Source organism: Eschscholzia californica, unplaced genomic scaffold (assembly GCF_041429995.1).
Source record: "Eschscholzia californica isolate CP2 unplaced genomic scaffold, dmEscCali1.0.p SCAF_2, whole genome shotgun sequence".
NCBI classification, from domain to species: domain Eukaryota; kingdom Viridiplantae; phylum Streptophyta; class Magnoliopsida; order Ranunculales; family Papaveraceae; genus Eschscholzia; species Eschscholzia californica.
This window is the reverse complement of record NW_028238309.1, coordinates 63,905,552-63,917,264: the sequence shown is the minus strand read 5'-3', so window position 1 is coordinate 63,917,264 and position 11,713 is coordinate 63,905,552. Positions and strand designations below refer to the sequence as shown.

The window sequence follows — 11,713 nt, the reverse complement described above, 5'->3', positions numbered from 1 at the left end:
TTCTTCTTTCTCAAGGAAAAACGATTGTTGGGTGGTATGTCAATAATGTTATCTAAAGTACATCTCCTGATATGAGATAGCATCTTGCTGGTCAAACTTGAACATAAAAATCTTGTAACCTTTTTCTCGCGTCAAGATCCAACCCGCCTTAAGATGGGTCGCCTACTTGACACTACTAACCTTTTTCATACTTGTTTTTTTTTTTTTTGAAAACCTTTTTCATACTTGCTACCAAAATTATTATTACATTATTTTTGTATGTCTTTCACAAAAAAAAAAAAAGTCTTTCACATAACCTCTCCCAAAATTAATCAAAGTCAATTCTAGCATAATGGGTTGTTTGGCTTTGCATCAGCTAGTGGAAAAGAGACGATAGATGACGTTTATTTCTAAAATTGTTGAAAAGAAAAGAGATGAATATTCACCCAAATTATTTAATTGCTCTCTTTTCAAACAATTTCCACCAATTTCGAGTCTTTGACCGAAAATTAAGAGAAAGAGACAGTGGTTATAAAAAAAGCTAAAGAAAAGAAGATGGGTTTATGCTTAACTAGCTGTATAGGGAGATCCCCCTATTGTATAGAGAGACATGTCTATCGGTTGTATGAGATAAAATAGGCACCACTAATCAAAAACTGTATCTTCGAAGTACCATTAGAAATAAAAAGAGAAGAGCGAAGAAAGATGGTAACAGTGAAAGAGGGGGAAATGATTGACCTCCAGTTCTTGCACATGCGTACAGGAGGGTTTCCAGTTCGCCTCAGTAACGAAAAAGAAACCCCTTACACTTAGTTTGGACAAAGAAGTTTCCTCACTTCCCTTCGTCAGGGGAAGAGTAGGGTTTCTTCTTCGCCTAGGCGAAGAGAATAGGAATAGACAATGGGTTTTATTTGTCTGCACAAATAAAGGGATTGAGATAAGAAGATATCTATGAGTTAACAGTCAGTATGAAGGATTTTCATGATCATCAACGAGTTCGCTTCTTGTAGGCGGAAAGGATGAAGACAATCCAAAATACTAACTGTTTTTAGTTTATTGCCCTTAAAATCTCAAAACTAATTGTCATTAAGTGGTGAAAACTTATGCTTTGTGTTATTGCTTTAAGACATATATTTTCCCACTATTCTCACATGCTCATTAACGTGTGACATTCTTTGAAACTAATACGTGTATATTTTTCTCTTTTCAAACGACATAGAATACGTGTAACTTTTAAACCTATCACGTATATGTCTAGCTGGAAATAACTCAAATCTATTTCAGCCAGCTTCCAAATATACATATCTCCCTAATTTCTTATCTCCCAATACAACAATCATATCTTCCCCAACTCACCCTACCCATCCAACAACCCCAAATAGAGAGAAAGAGAGGATCCAACCATCAAAGTAAGAACCCCTCCTATCTTCTCCACTTCCTACTAGAAAAAAAAATGTAAAATCTTCATATTTCGGACTGTAGGTTTCACTGTTAACTCTCTATCTCCTCTTCCTATCTCTGGGTTTAGTCGGAAACCTTATTTATCTATAATGGGGGATGAGAATATGAAGATTAAACCATTAGAATCCGATAATTACTCCAATGAATTGGATATAGCTGTTAGAGTTGTGCAGATGGCTTGTTCACTCTGTCAAAGGGTTCAAGAAAGCTTGGTTTCCAAAAATCATGGTCAGGTTAAATCAAAAGATGACGATTCACCTGTCACTGTTGCAGGTAAACTTGATTAGTTTTCATGGGTATGTCTTAAATTTGATGTTTGTTATTGGGTTGAGTTTGTTTTTTTTCAAATGTTCTGAATTAGGGAAATGGGTTATTGGATTTTCTGTTTTTCAATTGAATGAATAGTTTGATTTCATTTTATCTTTGTTTTTTTGCATTGTGTTTAGAGTATTGAATTGATTTGTTTTGGTGGGTTCTTGTTGCTTCACCAAGTTCATATGTTAAATTGCTGATTTCTAAGGCAAGATATAACTACTTAGGTTAAGTTTTCTATGTCTAGGCCTCTCAAGAAGTGACATTATGGCACAGAATTGACAATCTTTATGTAACTTATTCAATGAATACTGATTCAGTGAAGGATTAGTATCTATCCTTCATAAGTTTTTAGGTTTAAAACTTATTCAACCGCGAACCTCGTCGGAGTACCTGTTCAATTTGATGGTTGAGTTTATCTCGGTTGCTGTTAGGATTAGAATCGACTTTAGTTGTTTGCTGATTTAAATTTATCAATTGCAAGCATAAATGGTGATTTTCGTTGTACTGGAAAGCTTGGTTTTGACGTTAGTGACTTGATAATAGTTTTAGTTTTTTGGTTAGTCACAACATATACATTATAGGCTCAAATCATTTTCTTAGTTATATATATACTATCAAAGTTTGGTTATCTATACTCCAAATGTATATGAGCTTCTCCATTTATGAGTTATGCGGAGTTTTGGTTTCTAAGTGTTGCTTTGTTAAAATCTACCCAACAACCGATCACTTAATGACTTTGTGATTCAATAAACGGATAAACCTTTTCGACATCTGCAGGGTGCTGGTGGAACATATGATCACTTCAATGACGAATCTCATTCTTGTTTCTCCATATTATGATCACTTTGAAATGACCGATAGTCTTGCTAATTATTTTCATTTTGTTGCACAAACAGATTGGAGTGTTCAGGCAATTGTCAGCTTGGTATTATCCGAGACCTTCGGAAGGGAGAAACTATCAATTATTGCCGAAGAAGATGCTCAAACTCTTTCAGGTCCTGATGCAGTTAACTTGTTAGAATATGTAGTCAGGGCTGTGAATGAATCCTTAGCAGAAGCACCAAAATACGGGCTTAAAGGTTTGAATAAAGTTCTTGGGACTTCAGAAGTTCTTGAGGCAATAAGTAGGTGCAACTCAACTGGTGCTTCCCGAGGAAAGCATTGGATACTTGATCCTGTTGATGGGACGCTAGGGTTTGTACGTGGCGACCAATACGCAGTGGCATTAGCCATGATTGAAGATGGAGAAGTTGTCCTCGGTGTTCTTGGGTGCCCTAATTATCCTATGAAAAAGGAGTGGCTAAATTATCATCACCAGGATTATAAGAAATTGTCCGAGTTATCTCCATCGACATCGGAATCTTGGCAAAAAGGTTGTGTAATTTATGCAAAGAAAGGAAGTGGGAAAGCATGGATGCAACCATTAGTCCACAAGAATGAAAAGCTTGTTTGGCCGAATTCAGCTAAGGAAATACGGGTATCATCTATCGATGATCCATCGTTAGCAACTTTCTGTGAACCAGTTGAGAAAGCCAATTCAAGCCACTCATTCACAGCAGGACTGGCACATAGTGTTGGACTTAGGTGCATTTACTTTCCATCCCTTTCTTTCAATTTTCTTATCATTTTTTCTTCTTCATTGCATAAATTGAAATGTGTGGACAAAGTATCACATGGCCCTATTTTTTTATCTTCAATAGCAAGTGGAATACTGATTGCAAGCGAGATTAGCTGCCATCTTCTTTTGCTGTTTTATCTTTCCGGCTTCTGCCTTTTCAGCTTCTGCCTTTTCAGCTTCTGCTTGTAAATGGAGTTCTTTGAAAGAGCGGAAAATGTTTGAGACTCTAAAATAGCCCAAAATCACCAATATGAGTTTTGTCCAAGTTGGCTGATCTAAAATAGGAGTCCGGTTTCAATTTGTTGTTCTTTTTTCAGCCACTTCATTCAGGTAAAAAATTTTCGAGTGTGTCCTTGTTTTCTGATGTTCATCATTCTTTCTCTCACTACAATGCAGAAAGCAGCCACTGAGGGTCTACAGCATGGTAAAATATGCAGCCATAGCTAGAGGTGACGCCGAGATATTCATGAAGTTTGCAAAAGCTGGTTATAAAGAAAAGATTTGGGATCATGCAGCTGGTGTTCTCATTATACAAGAGGCGGGTGGTGTAGTAACCGACGCTGGAGGGTGCCCATTGGACTTCTCGAAAGGTATCTTCCTAGAAGGTCTTGATCGCGGCATCATTGCTTGTTCTGGAGCTACACTTCTTGACAAGATCGTTAGGGCTGTCGATGCTAGCTGGAATTGTTCTAATCTATGATATATAATATCCGACAGGCTAGTGGAGTACATTAAATCTCTATAAGTCAGCAAGGTAAGGAAAACCCGAACAGTATTTCTTTTTCCCTATTGATTCCTACTTCTTTTACTTTGTGGGTTGTGCTCAACTATTTTCTCGCCCGAAAATTGAATTACACTTAAAACTTTTATTCGAGCTCGAAAGGCTTAAAAGACTGGATATTCTGACTCGGCTAAGTGCGTAGAATTTCAAATTACTTTTCCGAGTAGTATCTTTCGAATGAATATTTATCGACTTGCAATTTTTGCATTGATCACTCTGATATTTGTTTATTTATTTTCCTCCTGCAGTTTGCTTTCTTCTACCTTTTATGGGTAATCTTGGAATGTTTAAACAGAAATGCAGGAGAAAGAGAGAGAGATTTTGCTGACAAAAGGAGTTTCTGATGAAGAAGGTTAGAAGAAGCTCAATCACCTCTAGTGGTGTAGATAGGATGACCTAAACCTAACCATGAATTTGGTTATAGTTGAGAGAAAAAGTCTACTTTCATTGTAAAGTTTCTTGACCCTTATAATAAAAGAGGATTCTCCCATTTCTATGATTTACAATGAATTATTTAACAATTACAGATGTCAAATCAGTTAGGGAGTGTTTGCTTATTTTTTTTCCTTTGTCACATCTAAAATCTCAGTGGACGAAGTGTGAATTGACTTGAGTCAGGTTTTAGATTGTTTGTTTCTGCTTGACTCGTGTGAGGGCCTATGTAGTGTTCCAACTTACAAGCATGCAGGCCTTTCAACCAGGCTTAGGGAGCGGGTATAAAGTTCGGGTGGGGGTTTTCAGACGGAGCCCAAGCCCGCACATTACCTAGAGGCCAGGCAGCGGGTTTTTTTCCCATCGAATTTGGGCGATCTTGGTCGGGTTTCGGGCTCTAGGGTCAAATTCCCAGTCTTAGACACCACCTTAGTTTCCCGCCCTTTTTTTTTCTTAATTCAATTCGATCTTTGTCTGTCATCTTTCTTTTTCTTTAAAATGATATAGTAGTTGAAATGGAGACATCACATTAAAGGTTTTTCATAGACCAAATTTCCTTTTCAAAGGATTTGGGGTTGCTTTTTGGGGATACTATGACTCCAAGAGGCAACTTAGTCAAAGGTGGACACAATATGTATACAAGTTTATCTAGTGAACTTGGGGCATTTTAGGTGTTCAATTCGCCAATTGATTGAATTTTTTTCCTATCGGATGATCATATATTTTGCTTAGATCTTCACCTTTCTGGTCCAATAACATAAATGTCAACCTCGACTAGTATTTTAAGACAGAAGATACATTTCATTAGGGTAAATGGACTACTAACTTAGAAAAGATGGACTACTTCTAGAAATAAAAAATCTCATGATGGAGTTGGACAAAAAATAAAGTTATTAGTTAAGTGTTGATATTTCGTGATCGAGTTGGACAATTTTAGATTATTAGTTGAGTGTTGACATGTATGTATTTCGACCGACGAGAATACAGTTAGACACTATACATGTCCCTTGCCCAAAGTTGGCATTAGGGTCGTACTAGAGAAGGAATGAATGCAATACCGATATGGAGATATGATTAAATGCCCTTCAAGAATATCTCTCTCTCTGTCTCTGTGTAAAAGTAAATGCAGTTTGGTGTGTCTTGTCCTGGAAAGTCCTCTACTCTTTTACTCCTCCATGACCATATCTACTTGCCCACCACCCAACTTGGGCATGTTTATGGGTGTTGAAGAAATTATACCACATGTTTCCTATTATTACTTGATATTAATTTCTTGCAATGCAATTTTCGGTTAAAGGGATAATATACATCTAAAAAATTACATAGTCAGCCAACTTGAACACGTCCATTCTACTTGCAATCTTCAAGTTATTTTGTTCTCGCCAATTGACTCCTCGTAGTCCTAGCATACGAGTTATGCTCATGTTATCCAATACCAAGTTTCCTTGAGTCGCAGGTGTTCATAATACAGAGTACCAACCATCACGCAAAACATCCCAAGCCAATTTATCATCCACTCTTAAGCTTTGCGTCAAATAAGCATCTCGATCGGCTATTATTCGAACATTGGACATAGGATTAGCATCCTTCTCACATAAGCCAACATGACTTCCTGCCCAACTCAAGCACATCAAGGTCTTGCCTCTTGAATAGCTTCATCCTCTCAATAGTAGAGGTACTTGCGCATAGCTTCCAGCTAAGTGATCCTACACTTGAAGTTCCTCAACTAAAGGGAGGTTGTAGCAGACTCTCGTCACGTACTGTCTTCAACCATGTCCGACAAAAAAGAGAAATCATGTGACATGTTCTCTGACATGTGTGCGTCAACTCATGAGGCAGCGCGCACCCTAGAGTATTGTTAACTTTCGTGAACACTAACCAAGATGGATGAACTCAGCCATCCACAAAGTCAAAGAGATATCCCACTTGCATGATTCGACAAGTAACATCATATTTTTCAACAAGCATGCTTGCATGAATGCAACCACATCTTGCCATTGCATGCCATCCTTGCTCCCAGTCCTCTTGTCCCCGTATCTCTTCGCCCTAGCTCCCACCTTATGCTCGCTCCATATGTTCTTTTGTTGCACAACTTCACGCCTTAAGCTATCCAAGTTGAAAGGTCGTGACAAATAGTTCCTTTTCATGGATACTTGGCCCCTATTTGAATTTTTTCTCTTCTCAAACATTTTCTTATATGTGCACAGGAACGTCTACCATTGAGAGGATAAAGCTATTCAAACGAAAATTATTCGTGCTTGAGCTAGATATTTAGTGTTTATCTGCATGATGACACAAATTTTTTTTTTTGTCGATAGTGCTCAGTGTACATGTGACTTGACGGGCCTACGAAAGGCAACTAACATCTGTTACAAATCGTATAGCCAAGGGATGGCATGACACCTCGATACGACCTCTACCATGAGCATGTGGTTGAGTATATTTGAGTCAAGAAGATTTTCCCCACAAAGGTGTAAGGTGTGGTTGTGTCATAGTGCATATAGATGGTTGTCATGGTCCAGAAGGTCTCCCCACCTTCCATTTGCATACATGAATTTTAAAAGAAAAAGAAGGGCAAGTCCTAATGAATGAGTGTTTTGATTGACTTTTGTCATAGCCTCACAGGTATAGAAAACGCGTTTTTTGCACTTACTCTCTTTATTTCTTATCCTAGAATGGATATACTAGTATTGTGCTATACCATTCTTTACTGGCATCCGACTATGCATTAATTGGTGTTATTAATTCGTCGTAGTACTTTCGATATAATTTTTTTGGGGCTCACTGTACTTATCAATTGGACCACTAGTTAGAGAGGGGGTTGAGCTAGCAAGGTCGGTACCAATAGAATTTTTCTTCGCTGGTTGAACATAAATATATATCGTTCATGCTCAAGAGAAAATGGACCACTAGAACATTCTCGTTCATGATGGTGAGAAAATTTTCTTTTCTTTAAGTCAAACTAATTAAGAGAGTCGGGTTTGATTTAACTTGAAAGAAGTAGGTCGTTTTCATTTATTGTCTTTCAAAAAACAATAAATGAAAACATAGGAACTTAAAATACAAGAGGTATTGCTCATGTTATTGATGTTTTTCTTTTACCTTTATTTAGAGTACCTCAAGTCCTCAACACCATTTCTTTAAAGGAGATTTTGACATTGACGTTTTTATATCGATATTAGGACTACACCTCCGTTATTTTAAATTTTTGATCTATACTCCTACATGGATAGAAAACAATAGTTTCTAGTTAAATGCCAGTCATGAGAATCACGCATGTTAATCAGGACAAAAATACCCTTTTATTTAGATGAAACTGATCATAACATTTTATGTTTTTCTTTAACATTTTTTAAGGAATAAGAGCTTTTAACACGATGAAACTGATCATAAACATTTATGTTCTAGTCCTACCTCGTTTCCCTGTAAAATGCAAGGGGTACTGTTCATGTTATTGATATTGCTCATATACGTTTATTTAATCATAAGCAACACCCTTCTTCTAATGCCATGAAATTGATCATAAGCATTTACGTTTTCTTTTTTCCACGACTTTTAAAAAGTAATGCCGGATTGTCTTTGATCAATTAATATTTTATAAGAAATGGTACAAATTTTACCCCACTACCACATGAAGAAGCTAATAAAATATGAACCCAAACTGGTAAAGAGTTCATTCACATTAATTCTGGTTCTGAGAATGATCGGTTCCAATTCGAAATAATTAGATCTCTAATAAGAGAACCAATTTTTGGTTCTCAAATGACGCGGGATAACCACTACGAATTGACGCCTTTCCTCAACTGTCATCCAACTTCCCCACTTTCTTAATTACTTCCTCACCATTTTGTATCATTGTCCTCCTTGGGACACACAAACTCCATCTATCATCCTTTGTCTTCAATCGTCCGACTCACACATCTCTTAAATTATTGTTGTCCTTCTTTGTAACACCCAATTTGTAATCAACTCAATTTGTCACCTTTTTCTATCACAAACCTTTTAGTATTAGTTTGGGTTGTTTTTCAAATCCCCAAATTTGTGATCAGTTTCCTGCCTAACAGGGGCGGATTTAGAGGGTTGCCATATATGCCATGGACAACCCTCAAATCCAAAAGCAAACTTGGTTCAGTGGTGAGGGTGCCGAAATTTATGCGATAGGTCCTGGGTTCGAAACCCATGTGCTACACTTAAAGTCACTTTTTCCTCTTCTATTTTTTTCTCTCTAATTTTCCCCCCCACAACCCTACTTATCCCCAGACCCCAAAACCCTACGTATTCCCTCTATTTCTTTCTAAAACAAATTAAACCCTCTATTGTTTCTCCCTCTCCAAAATCTCTATATCCCTCCCAAAATTGTTTCTCCCTCTCCAAATATCATCTCCATCTGACCATTTCCTTCTCCAAATTGTCACAGGTAATAATATTTTGTATTTTCTCAAACAATTAAATTCGATCTCCAAAATAGGAATAATTGTTTTGATAGTTGTTTGAACTAGAATTCTCCAATTCGAATTTAGAGTTGAATAATTAAATAGTTGAGAAAAGGAATTGAAGAATTGAAGAATTTCGAATTTAGAATTGAATAATTAAATAATTCAGGTTCTTATATTGTTTGTTTGTCATAGATTTTGTAATGAAAGAGTTGGGTGATCGATTTACTCTGCAAAATGTTGAGTTGTTGAATTGTTTGGCATGTTCTAATCCTTATTCTTCATTTCAAGATTTTGACCTTCATTCACTTTTGGGGTTGGCAAAATTCTACCCAAATGACTTTAAGGATGTTAGTGATAAGGAGTTATCTACTCAACTTGAGACTTACACTGAGTGTGTCAAGACGGACGATAATTTTTCGAACTTGAAAGGTATTTTAGATCTATGTAGGACTCGTTTGTACAAAAAACCACAAGACATTTGGATAGGTGTACACTCTTCTGAAGCTAGTTTTGTCATTACCGGTGGCTGCCGCAAGTCTTGAACGAGTATTTTCTGTTATGAAATATGTGAAGAATGAGTTGAGAAATCGAATGTCTAACCCATGGCTTAATGATTGTTTAGTGACATTTGTGGAGAAAGATGTGTTTGCTACAATCGTCGATCAAGATATTATCAAGCGCTTTCAAGGAATGAGTAAAAGGAGAATGAATTTACGCTTGGACTAGAAAGAGATTTTTATTTTGAGTTGTAATTAAAACATTAGAATATTTGATTATGTAATACTCAGAATTTTTATTTGTTTTTCGTTCTATAATATTTTCGGCATACCTTGAGTTTTAATCCTGGATCCGCCCCTGCTGCCTAACTCCTTATTTTATGAAAAATGTCCAAATAACTTCTTTTTTGAGTTACTATTATAACACCGTTAACCAATCATCACCTCTCTCCTCCATGTGATCACCTCTTTCTACCACCTCATCTTCTCGCCACCTCATCGTCTCCACTGTCACTGTTAGCTTTCCTATTCCATAATTAACGTCTGCCTTCTCCCTCACAAGGATCGATGCTAAAATGTGGAACCTGCCAATAGAACTAGTGTATCACACACTAATGTATAAGGAGAGAAAACAATGTAACAAGGGAAAAAAAATATTAATTTGTAAAATTCTCTCAAGATAAATGTCCATAAAATCAAATTAAAAAATTACTAAATGAGAAGACAAATTGGGGATTCAAATTCAAAATGGAATTAGTTCTAATGAATATGCCAAGGGAGGGCATATAGGTTCCACCTTAGGGTACATGCTAATAAATTGGGGCCCTAACTCTGAAACCCCCAAGGTCCCCAACTACTTAAACCCCTACCCATCCATTCATTACTTTCTTACTCTTAAAAAAAAAAAAAATTCAATCCATTTCCTGATTTCTTCCACTCAAAATTCAAAAACTAGACATGAATACCGCCAGTGGTTTTCTCATAGCGGTTTTACTCACTACTGCTGTTTTAACCACCACTCTCGGCAGCAGACCAGATTCTGATAAAACTTTTGACACCAAACTGACAAACAACAAAAAGGGTAGCGGCGGTAGTGGTGGTAACGGTGGTAATAGTGGTGGGTTGGGTGGTTATTTTGGTCCAGGAGGTGGTTTTGGAATACCAGGGTTGGGAAATGGCTGGGCAAACGGTGGTTCCGGTGGATATGGTAGTGGATACGGCGGCCCTTCAGGTGGACACTCAACAAATGGAGTCATAAGACCAACTATTGTGTGTAAAGAGAAGGGTCCTTGTTATCAGAAAAAGCTGACGTGTCCGGCTAAATGTTTCAGTTCATACAGTAGGTCAGGTAAGAATTTTGGTGGTGGTGGTGGTGGTGGAGGTTGTACTATGGATTGTAAGAAGAAGTGTGTTGCTTATTGTTAGAGAAAAAAATTATATAGAAAAAAGGAAAGTGGTTTTCCGGTGACCGGAAAATATGGAGTTGTAACCTAGAGGGAGAGAGAGTAGTATTATGTGGTGATCATGTTTGAAGGATGAAGAGAATTGAGGAAGGAATGATGTTTTAATGTGTGTGTAATGTACTACTAGTAAGAAGAAATAAACACTTTCTCTCTCTAGATTTGTATGTATAATTAAGAGATTATTAATTATGAAAGTATTGATAATTAGTTATTACTAATTTATGTGTTTTTAAAGGATGAATGATTTAGTAATAACACGCCTGAAAGATGGTGTGGCCAGCTCCCTTTAGTCATGGCGAGTGAAATGTTTGTGTAACTCTATATCTTTTATCCTACTAGTTCCTCGTTCCATAGTTCAACAACAAAAAAAATGTTCCTCGTTCCATTCGAGGGGAAATATCTACAATAATTCATTTGTTTTTGTGGTGGCTCGGTTGAGTGATTGTACAATGAACGTAGCTTCTCTATTGAGAGAATTGGGGTGGTTGCCTCAGAATCTTTTATTAGTTCCAAATCATGGTTATTTGCCGTATCCTTTGAAGATTTATGTCTCTACTGGATGATAAACTATCGTGCATCTAATGTAACATCTTTTGGTTAATAATATGACAGTGCCTAGCCCCCAAAGGCATGAAAGATCCATTTTTCACATTCCAAAAATCTTCAAAACGTTTTTCCTATAAAATAAGAATTTTTAAGTGTAAGTTTCTTTCTAAAGCTTGCACTAGTAT

General features: G+C 36.9%; 2 protein-coding genes across 3 annotated transcripts; both read left to right on the top strand.

The window, feature by feature from the left end:
- The first annotated feature begins 662 nt into the window (after positions 1–662).
- LOC147560215 (3',5'-bisphosphate nucleotidase AHL-like) lies at positions 663–4,644 on the top strand. Of its 2 annotated transcripts, none has more exons than XM_086662317.1 (4): positions 663–1,713; positions 2,652–3,339; positions 3,770–4,127; positions 4,403–4,644. In XM_086662317.1, exons 1-3 carry the CDS (start codon positions 1,530–1,532, stop codon positions 4,071–4,073), a joined length of 1,176 nt encoding a protein of 391 aa, XP_086518443.1. In that variant the 5' UTR covers positions 663–1,529; the 3' UTR covers positions 4,074–4,127; positions 4,403–4,644. The 2 variants fall into 2 exon arrangements, with proteins under 2 accessions (XP_086518443.1, XP_086518444.1); XM_086662318.1 differs by having other exon boundaries at positions 1,306–1,713; positions 4,458–4,644.
- A 5,754-nt stretch (positions 4,645–10,398) lies between these two features.
- On the top strand, positions 10,399–11,087 carry LOC147560214 (uncharacterized). The gene has a single exon (XM_086662316.1). It carries the CDS (start codon positions 10,477–10,479, stop codon positions 10,942–10,944), a length of 468 nt encoding a protein of 155 aa, XP_086518442.1. The 5' UTR covers positions 10,399–10,476; the 3' UTR covers positions 10,945–11,087.
- The last annotated feature ends 626 nt before the right edge of the window (positions 11,088–11,713 follow it).